We start from the raw sequence: 16,991 nt of genomic DNA, 5'->3' as shown, positions 1-16,991 counted from the left end.
TTGCTCTGTCAGGCTGCTCGCTCTACACCTAAAGCCCAATACACATTGGAGAACAGTCGGCCGAACCAGACAATTTCTGTGGATCAGCTGACAGTTAAGTGTGTATAGTGGCTTCCCAATTCTCCAGAGACAGATAGATCCAGCAGGTTGAACTTCAACATCTTGGTCAATCAGGGTACACATGTCATAATTGCTATTTCCCCAATTCTTCTGCAGCTCGTGTTGATCTTAATGCCTTTACGAGAACCTCATTTTTTGTATTTGACATTCTCATTTCCCTGACACTCTTCCATCTAGCGATATGTAGGATGAAGCCAGAAACCCAATTAAACAAGGAGAGAACATGCAATCTTCATGCTGATGTTGTCGTTTACCACATTCGAATCAAGAACCTTGCAAAATGAGAGTTGCTAACCTCAAAGTTACCATGCTCAATCAAGGGACGCATAGAACACTTAGGGGAATGCACATGCTTAATGGGGTTGTGAAGAATTAGAAAAACATGGCTGCTCTCCTTGAGAAACAGCACCACACCTGTCAATAGACTGTGTATGGTATTGTTGTCCACCACATTCACTTAAAGAGGACCTGTTGGTGTGATTTAGCAATATAAAATAAAGGCATGGCCATTATGGCACTGTTATACTGACTGATTAAATAGATACCTTTTAGTGAATAAATCCTTATGGTGGTTGTTCTTTAATCTGCATTTGAAGTTTTTGGGTTATAAGCTTTAGGTGCTCATGGGCAGGACTGTGGGTAGGGTCTTCAGCTTCTGCTCCGGCCCCTCTGCCTGCCACCGGTGTCTGTATGGCAGGTCACTGCCTTTGTGAATGGCCTGCCTCCAGTTTGAAATTTCATGCTGCTCTGTCCTTGCCGCCGGCAGTGAGTGCACAAATTGACCTCCCGGCAGTCTTCAATAAAATGGCGCTGGTGGTGGTGCATGCACAGATTTAGATCTCGGCTGAATAAAATCTCTAAAGGAGACTGCCGGGAGATCAATCTGCGCAAGTGCCGCCCATGCAAGGACAGTGCCGATGCAAAATTTCAAGGAGGCAGGTTATTCCCAAAGCAGTGACTTGTCATACAGACACCAGACACAGATGAAGGGGCTGGGGCTGGAGCCAAAAACCCTCCCCATAGTCCGGCCACTATGCACCTAAAGATTATTACCTTAAAACTTCAAATGAGGTTTAAAGAACATCCACTAATTGGATTTCTTCCCTAAAGGTATCAATTTATTCTGTATAACAGTGCCATTTTATCCACGCCTTTATTTTGCATTGCTAAATCATGCTGAGCTGCCGTACTGGGCACACCCATGCTGGGTGCAATCCCTTTAAATGTTACCTCTTTAAGTTACCCTTTTTCTTGGGTAAGAGAGAGAGCCTGAGTGAGGTAACCTCCGTGATGGCCATGTGAATATAATTACACAAAAATATGAAAATATTTCTGTCTTGTATGAAGTTGTGTCACTTGAGACATAGCAGACTTACCCCCGAAGACGCTGTGACAGCGAAACTCAGGAGTCTGTAACCTCTGGATTACTTACTATCATATACTCACAAACAAGAAGAAAAAACATGGTTATATATATAAAAGTATAGAGTCCTAGTGGCACGCCAGACTCCTGAGCGACCCTGAGTTTTGCTGTGACAGCTTTTTCGGGGGGCGAGTCCGGTGTATCTCAAGCGCTACTCCTTAACTAGTCCTTTCACACATTGCTTTCCCTACCACTGCTTACAAAATAGAAAAGTAAAAGGATAATTTATCAGCAGGTTTTCACCCAAAACTTTTCATATGGGCATGCAGCTCTTTCAAAGACAAGTCCAGCAATACTATGACATGGCCAGTCCTTTTCCCAAATAGTGAAAAATCAGTGTTTCAATTGATATGCAAATGAGGCTGAAGAGCTATTTGTAGATCTGAAGCCTCGGTCACTTCAGCTCTATTTCCTGCCCAGCGCCATTTCCACAAGGAGAGTTATTACCCCTTAGAAACTTCTTATCCAGCCAAATCAGAACGTTTTGCTTTGTACGGAAGAGGGGAAAACACCGTAAAACATTGGCGTTCCTACTTCCAATAGGTGACATTACAGTTCTAGTCCTCTTCCTCTCTGAAGAGACAATTTATACATTTGCAGAAGTTATCCACTACTTTTAAATTGATGACGTATCGTAAAGTTGTCCACTACTTTTTCACTGATGACCTGTTCTTAGGATAGAGCATCAATATCTAATCAGCTGGGGTACGACACCCGGCACCCCCGCTGATCAGATGTTATTGATGTCGGTGGCAGGAAGTCTACTTGTAGTGTCCAGGGCTTGGTAGCACACATCTGCCTCCTTTTTAAATCAATAGGATGTGGATGTTTAGTACCCTGCGGCGGACACTATAAGTAGAAAGAGCAACTCTGCTATTGAGTACTTCCGGACGTTGGCCGCCGACACAGATAACAGCTGATCAGCGTGGGTGTCGGACCCTGGCTGATCAGAAAAAGTAGTGGACAACCTCTTTAATTTCCCAGAGGAGCCTTGCATGGCCTATAAGTCTTTTTACTCTGGCTTGGCACTCGCTACTAGGAGAGACATTACTCCTTAGATTACCATCAGAGGCCTCTCATCTGGCCAAATCAGTCCTCTTGCTTTGCACTGATAAGAGGCAAACACCCAGAAACATGTGTATGCAAATAGAGTGCTGGGTTTGGATTTTATCCTATGTCATGTGACAAGGCTTGTTAAAGGGTCGATGAAGTCATTTTTAGGATTGCTCCTTCTGATGGGTGGCGCTAGAGTTTAAGTCCTCTTCCTCTCGGAAGAGGCAGTTTGCACACTTCATCAAGACATCATTCATCATTCATCTACCCATGACTATAGTAACTGAATTTTATTTTTTTGAAGGGGGGGTAGGGAAGTATTTTCTTAAAATCGTATGTACTATTCCATATTTTTATGCCTACCTAGTCCTCAGTACATTGCACCTGATACCCACATATTAAATGTCATGCCGTTCTCAGAGGAGCAGTTATAAATCAGAATGAAGTGTTGTCCTCTGCCGCATCTTGTCCACTGCGTACCGGATTTCCCTCATACGTTCATCCCACATCTTGTGCAATATTCATTCTAACAATAGCTGTCAATTTAACATCAGCTTTGTTTTCTCAGCCTACTACATGTAGGTGTCAAAAATTTAATGTAATTTTGTTGTTTTTCTTTAGGAACTCGGTTGCGGATTGCAGCTTATTTTATTAAGAGATGGGTAAATCTTCGCTGTGTGGCGCAACATCAGTATCGAGGTAAGTTATGATTGTACTACTAATGGGTTTGCTATTACTGCCTCTGAAATTCCATAAAATTCCACGATGAGTGTACACTGACCCATATTTTGTAATCATTATTTTTCTCACCTGGAGTAGTAAAAATATTTTATTTTATTTTTTTAAATCTGAAATATTTTTGTCTTCTATGAAAATTTTCAGTTTTGGGTATTTCACTTTTCAATAACAAGTCATTAAGCAGTGTATGATGAAGTCAATAGCGTATCTATAGAATGCATGGATATAATGTCTTCCATGGTGAGAAGGCCATGATCAGGGGATTTATCCCCATTAATGAACTATTAATACTAGCCGTTATAATTATATTCATTCATACGTCTATTGAAGCCTACCCAATGATCATCCATATTGTAAGAACGTTCCAAGGAGCTTCAATGCCTCGAATGTTAATGTGTTTGAAAACATAATTGTGCCCGACACGAAACGTTGCATCGTCTACTCCACTTTTGTATTGTCAGTATGTGATCTTAAGGATGGAATAAATGCTACCTTTATTTCTAAATACGAACTGTCTCTGGTGCCCTAGATTCCCTGGGATTTCTACTGTTTTGGGATCTAACAAAACCTAAGATAAAAACTAAATGAGCAAATACCCTTCAGTAAATAAATAGCAATAGTGCATGAAAATAAGATAGGGTACTTAGTTAGCATCATTTTGATAAAAAAAACAACCCTGTAAAAGCCATCCTACCCCGTCATGGTGACCATACTCGGGACGGTCCTAACCGCTAGTATTAAAACCTTACCATGTGTCATATGACGTAGTGTGAATAAGGGCTGAGAATTACTGAGACCCGGCTAATGGACACCCAGCCATGGGGAACTATATGAATGTAATGTCCAGCTCAAGGAAAATGGAGGCAACACCCTTATTTACACAGAGTGCAAAAAACCTGAAACAAAATCGAAAAGAGATAAATTGGAATGTTAGTGCGTGTGAATGCAGCATGTACAGTACAGACCAAAAGTTTGGACACCCCTTCTCATTTAAAGATTTTTCTGTATTTTCATAACTATGAAAATTGTAAATTCACACTGAAGGCATCAAAACTATGAACTAACACATGTGGAATTATATACTTAACAAAAAAGTGTGAAACAACTGAAATGATGTCTTATATTCTAGGTTCTTCAAAGTAGCCACCTTTGGTATACCAAATTATAAAAGGGAAGCTGTCAGCAGTTTTGACTGCTGATGTCAGGAGTAAATAGGAGAGCGGAAGAGCTGCTTAAATACACGTATAAGTTGCAAATAAATGACAGCTTGACTTTTCAAATACAGTTTTTCTCAAGTGCCTGGTGGTCCTGGAATTGCACTGGAGGCGAATCCTAGCTTTGATGACTACTTTGCACACTCTTGGCATTCTCTTGATGAGCTTCAAGAGGTAGTCACCGGGAATGGTCTTCCAACAATCTTGAAGGAGTTCCCGGAGCTGCTTAGCACTTGTTGGCCCTTTTGCCTTCACTCTGCGGTCCAGCTCACCCCAAACCATCTGGCTTTAATGGAAGCCTATGGGTGCAGGATGCGTCGCTGACTGTGAAAAACAGGAATCCAGCGACTCATCCCGTTTTTCCACTCTGAGCATGCCCGGAAGGATTTTCAAGTCCGGGAAAATCACGCACATTTCTCTCTCTCTCTCTTCCTCCGAAATTTCTCCATTGAACTCAGGCAACAACGCATCCGTCAAAACACTGAATGCGTTGCTCACGTTTTTACCTACTTTCACGATGTCCGTCGATACGTCACAACAACGCATTGCGATGCTCGACAGCAGACAGAAGTGTGAAAGAAACCTAAGCAGACAAAACTGAAGATATAGGACATATGCTAAAGTTGTAATGTCAGAGTTTAGGACCATCCCGAATAGGGTCACCAGTAAGTGATGGGGATGGCTTTTACATTTTTTTTAAATAATTTTTTATATTAGCTAAGTACCCTATGTTATTTTCATGCACTGTTGCAATTTATTTACTGCTGGGTATTTACTTATTTTGTTTTTATCTTAGGTTTTGTCTGTTTAGTGGCCAGTGTGAGCATGCGCTTGCACACTGCATGCACTCCAACGTATATTCCAATTTATCTCTTGAGGTTTTTGTTTTTTGGAACTAGTGGGAGGTCACACCGAGTTGGCACGGAGCCAGAAATGGGGCATGGGAACCACTAATTGGACATGTGTTTGCAGATATCACAGATAAAAAATAGTTTTGTTGAGTTTCAACTTGAACATACCTTTGTTCTCACATAAGAAAACCACAACAGCCCCTGTCTTCCTCTACCCCGATCATTGAAAATGCATGGGTGCGTGGTCAAATGGTGCATACAAGTGTGTGAGGTGGTAAGCAAGAACAAACATTGACCAAGAGCTTTTGGAGGTGTATGGCCACTTTTTAGAGCACAATCAGTTACAGCACGGATGACGATTTCATCGCGATCCTCGGACTGGCCGGTGGCTCTCCTGACCCAGGAGTTACAGCTGCATAGAAATACACACTGTCATGCTTGGGTCAGGAGAGCCGCCGGCCAGTCCGAGCATTGCGATGACTGACTGCACCCTCAGACTGATATCAAATTATGAAGTTCTCCAGCTGTTTTATATGGATCTTTATATTGTTAGGAATGGTGTTGGGAAATGTATATTTAGTTCATGAATAATGATATTAATACTGAAAAGAACATCTGGATGGGGCACATAATTATATTTGCTTTACAGTATTTAATATTTATAGGTAATAAAAGGTGTTAAAGAGGTATTCCCAATGGGGAGGTTTATGCACGGTGATCATTTTTCGAAGCTCCCATTTGAAATAAATGATGAGAGTAAGTGAGAGTAACCTCTTCACTCCTGTTCAGGAAGCAGACGAGGGTTCCAGCGGTAACCAAAAAAAACATGGCTTTTTCTATAAATGCTAACTATGAAAATGGTCTCTTGGTAGAAACGCTTACAATGTACTGTCACACGATAAATATCTAGCGTCTTCCATGTTATTCCCACTTGTAGCTGATAAATAGTATTCTTTACTGGTGTGTGAAACATTATACGGCTCTCGCTGGTTATTTTTACACTCATCTGTCATATCAGAGCTGTCATACAATAACTTACGGTAATGTAATCTCTCTACAGATGCCATTACATTTGATAAATTGTATTTTTTCGTGGGACAGAGATATTGTTTTTTATGAGATGTGGTGGGAACCAGTTTTGACAGGCCACAGATGAGAATGCCAACATGGACATATATGTAATGTAATGATATTTGGCTTACGGAGACAACAGTAAAAACTTTAGCTATTTCTTGCTGAGTTTCACCTGAGATACATTTCAGCCTTCAGGCTATATCAGCTGGACAGCAGCATCTAACTAATGTTGTAGCAAAGCTCCGAGCTGGTGAAACCCGAGTCCACATTGTTGTCATTATTGGTCAGGCGTAACCCAAAACCAACTTTAGGTGGTGCTATCAAAGGGAATCGTCTTTTTTCTCAGGCTTCTGTGAGGCGTTCATGATCACGTGATGATGCAGCATCAATGATAATAATGCATTCAGCTTATACAGGTCTGGGTCGTACGCCATTGTGATCCTCATCCAGTAGAGCGATGACCTAATTGAATGTAGATGTTCTCGAAGCACAAGAGAGTCTACCATTGCCTTCCAAAGAGACTGTGCACTTCTTTAGTTTATTGTTTCTCATTGAGTGTTGAAGAAGTTGCCTTCATATTATGCTTTTCACACTTTAAACACCCAAGCTAACCACCGCTAAATATGTAGAACGTATGCCCTAACCTTTAATCCTTCATTGAGGGGTTCATACAATTTTAAGTCTAACATGGATTAGTCTTTACTTTTTCTCATAATGTTGGAATGTATCAGGACCATTTGCTATCGCCAGTTCATCTGTTCAGACATGTGGGATCTGAAAACGAGTAGTGCCAGTGATGCCATAGGCACCTCTTCTGGTAGACCCTGTAGGTCATCTAGTGTGCGTATTCTGTACTATTGATTACAATTGTCGGGCTCATTCTTTTCCTATCTTTAAAAACTTAATCCAGTAAGCTAATCTTTGTTTTCCTCCGGTTATAAAGGCACAGAGGTCATTAATATTTTGGGTAGCTAGTCGGGCTATAAAAGAACAAATGTACCCTCATCTATGTTTTTCAAGGGCTTGAGTCCCCTTTTAACACCCTTTATTCAACCACCCTCCTCTCCTTTCTCCTAGACTACAGAATCTTAAAGTTTGAGTCTGTTTACAGGTTCTGACCGGTGGCACGATAGGACTGCCCATCGGTAAACATTTACTGATTGGTGACCTGTTTACACAGGCAGACCCAAGTAAACAATGCGCACTGAGCTTTCTATAATAGATCACTCAATTTGCCTAGGCTGCCAAGGTTCTCAGGTTTACACAGGTCGATGCACCACCGAGAACGATGATCTTTTATGCTGCACAAAAGATCATTTCATCCTGTTTATTCAAAAAGATAACTGTGAGCATTTCTTTTAACAACACTCATTTACAATTATCTAACAATTTAAATGCCCCTTCGCCCACAGTTCCTAATAAGATGTTCAACATAAGCCGTAATTTCAGTCTACGTAGATGAAACAATGTAGTATCTCTTACATTTATTACATGGATCCATCTTGTATTTGAAATGGCAAAAAAAAATGATCAAACCATAGAATCTACTTGTGTAAACAAAGACACGTCAGACATAGGATATATAGGAAACTGCAGAACGCCAGTGGAACATTTAAGCTTGTTGAACTAGTAAATAATTTCTTCAATCTTTATCTTTGTACAGAGCTGTATGTGTTTCCAGACAGATTTGTGGTCTGTGTAAGTCAACTCGAACCTCATTCCAACACGTGGGCCGCTGACACCGTTAAACCTTCCAGTACGGTAAGTATGTGATTACTAAACTAGCCTTGATCTTTTGGAGACTCCACCACACATGGATCTTTACTTCTAACAGGATTTAAGCAAATTTGCGGGATTTAGGCATAGCTATGTGAAAATTTTCCTGTATGCAATTGATTAGGTGGACAGATAATGTTGCAAAGAGGCGCCGAATGTGAGTGTAGATTACACACGGGGAAATTCTAATGCCTATATATTGGTTTTGGAAGAAGACCTTTAATGGTAGACCCAGAGTTAAAATTACTCTAAAAGAAATATTTACTAGTAATCTGTCCGAAATTTTATGGAAGGCAAGATCCAAAGAAAATTATAAGGGCACTGTTTTAGTTTGCATTTCTATTTTAACTCCTTACTACTTTGTGCCTTGGACCTTTAAAAGGGTTATCCACCTTGCCCACAGCATAAATGATAGTGACCGTGAGTATATCGATTTTTGGACCCCCATTCATCACGAAAATGGCAGTGCCATGTTCCATGTCTGAATAGAGTTGTAGTGTGCAACGGGAGTACTTCTTCTTTCATTGTCTATGAAGGTTGTGATTACGCATGCATACTAATGCGCCATTCATTTTGGACGCGGTCCCCACTTTCTTGGGATCGGTGGGGGTCTGACTGCTGGAACCACCACCTGTCAAACCTTTATAACCTATGCTGTGAATTTCCCATGAGTTTTATTCATAAGGTAACCCTTATTAGGACCAAGCAATTTTTCCACTGTCTGATTTCGAGAGCCATAAGTTTTCTATTCTTCTGTTGATATGCCTGTATGAGGGAAAGGCTCACCTTGTAGGCCAGATTCAAACGTCTTTGAAACATGGACTGTTCTCAGACTGGAAAACTAGACCTGATCTCCGGGTCTCCTGACCTGAGCTATCTGCCTTATATAGGCCAATGAGGCAGTTTTCTCCCACCAGGAGACCCGGCAGTCAGCCCGGTCTTCCAATCTGAAAATGGTCTGTGTTTCATGGATGTGTTAAACTAGCCTTAAAGCACCACTCCAGCATTTTGTATTTTTCCAGTAATGGTGTGACTCTTTAAATATAAGCCCCCTGCCCCCCTGGGCATATAGTCATCTTCCGGCGTCTTCTCCGTTTTTCAGTTACTCTCCAGTCCAGCAACGCCATTTGGTTAGCACAGCGTCTGACTGGACGGAAGTCAGAAGCTACATCACAAGTTCTCAATGCAAGTCTATGAAAGTCAGAACAAGGCCAGAATGGAGCTCTCATAGAGATGTATTGAAAATGACCTCAGCGCAGCTCCATGAAACAATGGAGCTGCCGACAGGTCACTTTTCGCTGGAGACTGATAGAAGCGAACAGGTGCTTTAAAAGATATAAACCCTTAAATAAAAATCAACATTACCTTTTAAGACTCTCATATGGTGAAGGCCCATGGACAAAGCACTATGTGATGTGAATACAGCAGGATTATTCTTTAGAAGTGGCCATGGTTTTTCCAAAACGGAGACCCTCAGTTGCCACAACCGCAACATACCAGTCATGAGAAATCCAGGACAGCTATGGTTGCAGTAATGCGTGAATTGCATGTGACTATGTTCCGTGTCCTTATATTGCCATAGTTCAGTCTTTGGCCCATGATGTGTACCATGGCCAATGTCACCGTGTAGTCCTAGCCTAAAAATGAAGAACCACTATGGACCATTTGTACCATTACAAATGGCATAAAACAAAGCTAAAGAGCAGTCACAAGTCTATCTCGTTTCATCTACTCTTTCAATATGGTTTGGTATCACACGGAGAAACGTACTAGAGACCATTAGCCTTGTGGAAGTGGAGGTTATTTGTGTAGTTTTGGAATGTGAAAAAGCAGAATCCAGACACAATTCGAGTACTGTGGATGGGAGAAATGCCAGCGTCACCTCTTCTGACACGCAATAATAATTAAAAAGGTAGCTGTGCTCTTTCCAGAGATGAAATCGTCCTCAAATTCTGTTCCAAAATGGCTTTCCGCCTACATTTCTTTCCTCCTTTGCAAAAATTTAGTTAAGAAAATATTTTTCTAAATCGACCATCTGAATGTTCTATTGTTTATGTCATCACCTTATTTATAGTGAGCCCTGTGTGTTTTCCATGAATAAGGCTGGACTCGTGCCACAGAGATATTTCCTCCTTGAACATTCACAGTTGGTTTCCTTAAAGATATGTAACCATATCAGTCCTTATGGGATCCTATGATCACTGAAAAACACACCAGTGGCCTCCTGCCATGGAGAACTTCAAGAGCAGCCGTGCGGAATTACAGCAGGAATCCTTGGCCGTGGGTGGATTTGGACCTGGGGGAAACTGATCATTTTTCTCTGCTATGCTTGCATGCTGCAAGCCAGGTCTTAAACCGCACTCATCCTCCCATTTCTATAGGGAAAAATGAAGTACGCCTGGAAGAAAGGGAGGATGAACAGAGTGTGACCACCCAACAGCCGGCTGTGGACTCGTCTTCGGAGAGGTTCATTGCTCCTAGTGGTCATTTCTGAGCCCAAATCCACTGCCTGTTCTCAACAGATGCATGGGGTGTGCTGTACGTGCTGGAGACAGAGGAGCAGAATTAAAGGCAGAGATGCTTTTCTGTTCTGCTAGTTTAGTCCCAAACTGTTCTAAAATCATTGAAAACCTGTTCCAAGGGTCTACATAGCTTTTAGAGCTGTTAAACCATTAATTGGCGCTTGCTTATACAACTTTATCTTCACATGACTATGGGACAATAATATAGGCCAAAAAGTGCCATAAGATATTGAAAACCTAATATAAATCTGCATAACAGCACTGGTATGAGCAGGGAAAACCCCTTTATTCGTTGGAAAATGAATCTAAGCGACACGAGGGTTTGGAAAACCTTGTAAATCCTGCTGAATAGACTAGTATCCAAGTTGCCTAATAGATGAGATAATAGTTTGGAAAGGTAGCTGAAACAGGAGAATTCTATTCAAAGGGCAGGACAGCAATAGGGTACCCGTGTTTACACATAATAGCAAAGTGGAACTGTCTTTGTCCCCAGGAAATGCATTTTGAATTTAAGTGACACTGTGGTTTACTGAAAGGGAAATGCTACAATAACCAACTCAACTTTTTTCGAAAGAAAATTATGAGAATTGGAGTTTGTATAAATCTGATTGTCATGGGACATACATTTTGAGCTTCAGAGTGAATAGGGAAATAATATGCATATTTTTTCATAACTGTGACACCTGCCTGTAAGCTCCAAATCAATAGTGGCCATGTCATGTTTGATCTCTGGGTAATGGTAAAATCCCAATAAAAAATATGATGTGATCTCGAACTTCTGCGACCATCCGGAATGAAGTTATCACATAGGTTGAGAATTTCATAAATCCTGAGGGGCTATGAACAATTCACAAGCTTTCCCAACTGAGGTTATTAAGGGGGGGTGTAACTCAGGTACTGATAAAAGGTCAAGCCAAAATATGGTCTTGGTTCGTGTAGAGAGATACACTTCTGTGTTTGCAAGATTCCCCTCCACTGGATGCTCTTCAACTAAAGTGCCTTCCTTTGCTAGGCCGAAACATATCTGTGATCGGTGTAGTAAGTTTCTTTTGTGTCATCCATTTTATTTTATGTAACTGTATATGCTGAATTGTTTTGTTCGCTTTGTAAAATCTTTTGTATAATTTTAAGAAACACTGCCTCGAGGGTTTTGGATTAAATATAAAATGTAATAGTTCTGTTCCTTTTGTTCTGTAAACCGCGCCCCAAAGCCATACGTTACACGAAATTAGGTGTCGATATACGTATACGTATATTCCATACATTGGAATCAGAGTTTTATATACCGTATGCTCACTGTTAGCTTCCCAATAACCGGCCTATTATTGGAAACAGTCTGTGGCCTCCTCCGATGTTCATGGGTCAATCGCATAATTGTCCGGACCATAGGGAGCAGCAGAGGGCTGTTCGCTCCAATGATACAGCAGCTGGATCTGAGATACAACCTCTAGTTGCGATTCTCTGACGAGCTGCATTCATGAAATGCTCAATTTCTGATTAAGCAGGGAAACTTTTAAAAATTATTATACAGCCATTCTGACATTAAATTTTCAAAATAAGTAGACCAGTCACAACTGGTCTAAGAAATGTAAGAATTGTGAAATCTGGTGAGAAATTCACTTTAAATTCTACATATATCTTTTCATCCATCCTTCATCAATCACTTAATCAAAAGACTTTAGATATTCTATAACGACTGTAAGACTAACACAATCTGATTCCCACACGGATTCTCAGTAGCTCAGGTGGTTGCTACAAATGATTTCCCTCCTGTAGTTGATCCCCTTGTATTGAGGTGTTTGCTTATTCCCCCCTGGGGAGGACGATTTGGATTTCCCTTATGCTAACCACACTCATTTGGAAAGTGCCAAGAAATATTCAGAAGTTGGAGACATATGTTTTGGCATGAATGCTACCAGAAGTCCTAATTATATGTAGAAGTACATGTGGAGACCATTTTCTCTCACCAGGGACAGGTAGCCATTAATGGCATGAATATTCATTTGTGCACAGACATTTGTAATTTAAAGGACTAGTAAATTGCCTGGAATTAGCCTTTTCCCAGGAGGGTGGGTGCTGATCCTGTTGTAAGGCTGTAGGTATAAAATATTGCTAACTTAGTCTGTGTTATGGTACATCCCTATATTGTTAAAGTGGATTTTTCTTTGTATACAGTATTCTCTTTTGGGGAAAAACACATTTACAGCATAGTGCATGAGATCCATTGCAGATTTCTGCAACACTGTACATAGTGCTAAATCCCGCTGCTGTTACCGCCGCAGGAGCTCTGCAGCTGAGATGTTATGTGGACACAAACCTTTAAGTTTAATTCTGACCAGGATCTTATTTTTACGTATATTAAAGGGAATCTGTCACCAGGTTTATGCTATGTGAGTCGCCCGCCAGGGCTGTGGGGTACTCGGTACCAGGTTCGGTACTAAAAGGGGATGTCACAGTGCCTGCGACCCGGTCCGTGGCCCTGGGCGCCCAATTAGAAAGGTCTTTAGAGGGGTTTTTGAATAGCTTGTGTTCGTTACGCCACCTGTGGTATTCGGTCAGTGGGGACCGACGCTGCTTAAAGTGGTCCTCTGGGGTGATGTTATGGCAGCTAGATGGTATAACTTCCCACAGGTGAAGTGTATCCCCAGGGCTCCCAGTGTATAGAAGGAAGATGGTGAGAAGGGCAGTGAAGAATGAGGACACAGGTTTGCAGTCTCTTTACCTTGTTTACTGAAGACTTCAGCAGCCACAGTCCAGGGCACCAGATCACAGGTACAGGCAGGGTCCGGCCGGCTTGGAAGCGAATCCAGAGTTCCCTCTACCAGGTGGAGATGAAAGCCTTCCTCATCACGTGGTGGTGGTATTGTAGTCCCTTACTGCCTATGGCTTCTGGCAAGGTCCTCACACTTCCCTCTGTCCTCCATAAAGGTGGGACACAAACCCATATGACAGGTGGCTCGAGCCTTTTTACAGGGTCTCTATCACGACCCAGGCTCTACGTGCCACTGTGCCTCCTGGGTATTAAGGCAGACAGGTGATTTGTAATCCAGCTGTCCTGCCGGTTTCTACTGTGCCTCCTAGAGTCCAACACAACCTCTGTCTCCGGCTACCGGAATCTGCGCTTGGCCAGGGAGGTAGCACAGTCTCAGCTATCCTCCCCAGGTGTCTCTCTCCTGTGCTTCGCTCTCCTACACGCTCACTAAACGTTGTTCTTCTTTCTCAATTCTCTTTCCCCAGGAGCTGCAGCAACTCTGGTTGCACGGTCCCTTCAGTCCTTCTGACACTCACTGTCTGACTGCTCTCTTCTCTGTCCTCCTGACAGACTACTCACTCACTTCCCCTCCAGCCAGAATATATATCAAGGGCAGTTCCCCAGAAAACCAGGTTCAGATCTCCCCTTCTGGCCTGGAGTGCGAACATGTTGCAGGTTTGTGTTTACCTGATAGAAGAGATCTTCCCTTGCTTCCAAGCGTGACATCACTCTCCCTGTGAGGAAAGCAATGCCACTGTAACAACCAGGACCCTCGGGTGTTACACTATGTATTCTGAGAGCATTGTAATGTAGGGGCAGAGACCCGGACTCCAGTGAAGTATCACTTACTGGGCTGCTTGCTGCAGTTTTGATAAAATCATTGTTTTAGGTGCTGCAATTTTGCAGTTCTCTGAATGCCGAGCTGTTTATAACCCCGCCCATACTACTGATTGGCAGCTTTTGTATAGATTGAGAGGTAGAAAGCTACTAGTCAGTGCTGGAGCCTGGGTGACCAGGAGGCATGTAACACCTAGTCCTGCAGTGATAATCTCCTGCTGATAAAACACTGATATAATCCGTGGTCTTCATGGTGCTGTTTGGTTAGTGGTGCCTCTTGCTGTAAGGCTTCATGAAGCACAAACAGTCTTTCTCTGTCTCTATGATTAGGAACATGTTTGTGCTTCTGGGCGGCTTGTGGGCAGGTCTCTCCTTGGTTTCTCTGGCTTACAGCAGGAAGATAAAACTCTGCCCACAGGCCCGACCCAGAGCACAAGAATCTCATTAACTGAAAACTTCTAACATGGATTACACAAGAACCACAAGACAGATTTTTTTTTCACCCCAGGTATTATGTTAATCAGTTTAAGGGTAAGTTCACACAGGGCGTTTGTGTTGCTTTTTTTTCTGCAGCAAAACCTGATCATCTTGGCAGGAAAGAAGCTGCGTCAAAAACGTCGGTTTAGGTGCGTTTTTGGTGCGTTTTTTTAATGCTTTTTTTGGTGCGTTTTGTTTCTTTGTCCATGCTAATGTCCTTCAATTTTCAGGGCAAATAACACAGCAAATAATGATACCTGCGTTTTTGCTGCATTTTTCTCAACACCCATTCAAGTCAATGGGTGAAAAAACGCAGCGAAAACGCTGAAAGAAGTGACATGCCCTATGTCCAAAAAACGCAGCAAAGCACAAAATACTGATCAAACAACCAATGTGTGTGCATGAGATTTCTGAAATCTCATAGGCTTTGCTGGTATTGTAAAAAGCAGCTGAAAATTAGCATAAAAAAAGCAGCAAAAAAACGCCCTGTGGTAAAGTGTATATGCTGACTGCCCATGTGTCACACGGGGACTTCCTTTCACTAAGCATGTGACTTATGAAGAGGATTGTTGCTCCAGAAATTTTTAGGGGTTTCATAGCAAAGGGGGTGAATACTTATGCACATGCCAATTTTTTGCTATCTGATCCCGTAAATTTAATTTATACCTATATTTTTCTCACTTTATTAACTTATCGGATTTCAAAAATATCTAAACACAGATTGTAATGTAACAAAATAGGTAAAAAGCCAAGGGGGTGAATACTTTTGCAAGCCACTGTAGGGAAATTGGCAATCAGCTCCACATGATTTGGGCTGGATGTGTTGCTGCAGACTTCACAAAGTATACTAGCTTTAGAAAGTAAGTGCAGCGTATCCACAACATGTGAACCTCACCATCATTGGCTTTTCTAACTTAGCGTGGATTTGTTTTTGATGCCTCTTGGGGGCACAGACTTTTGTGAGTGATTTCTACGTATAATGCTATGAAGTTTATCGCCATTTTAAGGATTAGTCGATGATCCTGTCCCATCACCATCAACCCTAGAGAGATATGCCATGAGTGCGTATGTATATAAAGGATTGGAGATTAGCTCATGTAGATTATAACACATGTGACACATACACTGTACAAGGAGCTATTGATATACCGTACTTGGCCTTGAGTATTTTTGGCAGACAAAAATAAATCCCATTGTTGTGGAAACAAGTATTAACTTTGGTAATACACGTGCTAAGTTTAGCTGAAAAGCTTCTGTCATTTCGAAATTGTGATTAAGGGGAAACTGTCAGCAGGGTTTTGCCATTTAATCTCAGAGTGTCATGATGTAGAGACTGAGAGTCTGATACCAGGGATGTGTCACTTGCTCTGCAGCTTGATGTAGTTTCAATATAATCAGTGTTTTATCAGCAGGAGATTATCACTGCTGGACTAGGTGTCACATGCAAGACAGTCCAGCTAATCTGTGTAACCCCGCCCCCACCACTGATTGGCAGCTTGCTGATAATCCACAGTGCACACAGGAAGCTGCCAATGAGGGGTGTGGGCGGAGTTATACACAGCTCCGCATTCATAGCGCTGCTACATCTACATCAGAGAAAGCAGGGAGTTTATTAAAACTGCAGCAAGCAGCACAGTAAACGACACATCACTGGAATCAGGATCTCTACCCCTACATAATGCTTTTCTCAGATGGAGTCACACCAGCCTGCTGACAGATTCCCTTTAAGACAAGTTGCAAGGGTTGTCCTTATGTGCCAACCCATAAGTATCATATAGCCCTGCAAAAACTCAAAGAAATTGGCTTTGTAGTTGTTGACCATCCACCTTGTTCTGATTTGGCCCCATTTGATTATCTGTTTCTCATAAAATCAGTGAAGGGTCAAAAATTTATGACAAACAAGATGGTAATTGATGATTTTTTTTTTAAGGATTAGGGTATGTGCATAGGGAAAGTGTTTAGTGCAGAAATATCTGAACCATTTCTACATCTCTTGGCAGAGAAAATGTTTTATTCGTTTCTGAAGTGTTTTTTTTTGCTGCTGATTTTCCCCAACACTGAAAGAATTGACAGACAGCAGATAACAATCTGCACCAAGTCTGCAGATCACTAAAAGCAACGTGTGCCCGAGACTTCAGGAATCGCATTCACTCT

General features: G+C 41.8%; 1 protein-coding gene across 3 annotated transcripts in view; it reads left to right on the top strand.

The window, feature by feature from the left end:
* The window catches only part of SLX4IP (SLX4 interacting protein), a 175,427-nt gene that overhangs the window by 134,660 nt on the left and 23,776 nt on the right, over positions 1 to 16,991 (top strand). For all 3 annotated transcript variants that reach the window (XM_077282602.1, XM_077282604.1, XM_077282603.1), the window contains 2 exons: positions 3,218 to 3,295; positions 8,137 to 8,234. In XM_077282602.1, the coding sequence (XP_077138717.1) occupies positions 3,218 to 3,295; positions 8,137 to 8,234 (176 nt within the window). The remainder of the gene's footprint in view (positions 1 to 3,217; positions 3,296 to 8,136; positions 8,235 to 16,991) is intronic.

This window comes from Ranitomeya variabilis, chromosome 2 (genome assembly GCF_051348905.1).
Source record: "Ranitomeya variabilis isolate aRanVar5 chromosome 2, aRanVar5.hap1, whole genome shotgun sequence".
Classification (NCBI taxonomy): domain Eukaryota; kingdom Metazoa; phylum Chordata; class Amphibia; order Anura; family Dendrobatidae; genus Ranitomeya; species Ranitomeya variabilis.
The sequence above is the reverse complement of the archived record's forward strand: the minus strand, read 5'-3'. Positions and strand labels throughout refer to the sequence as shown.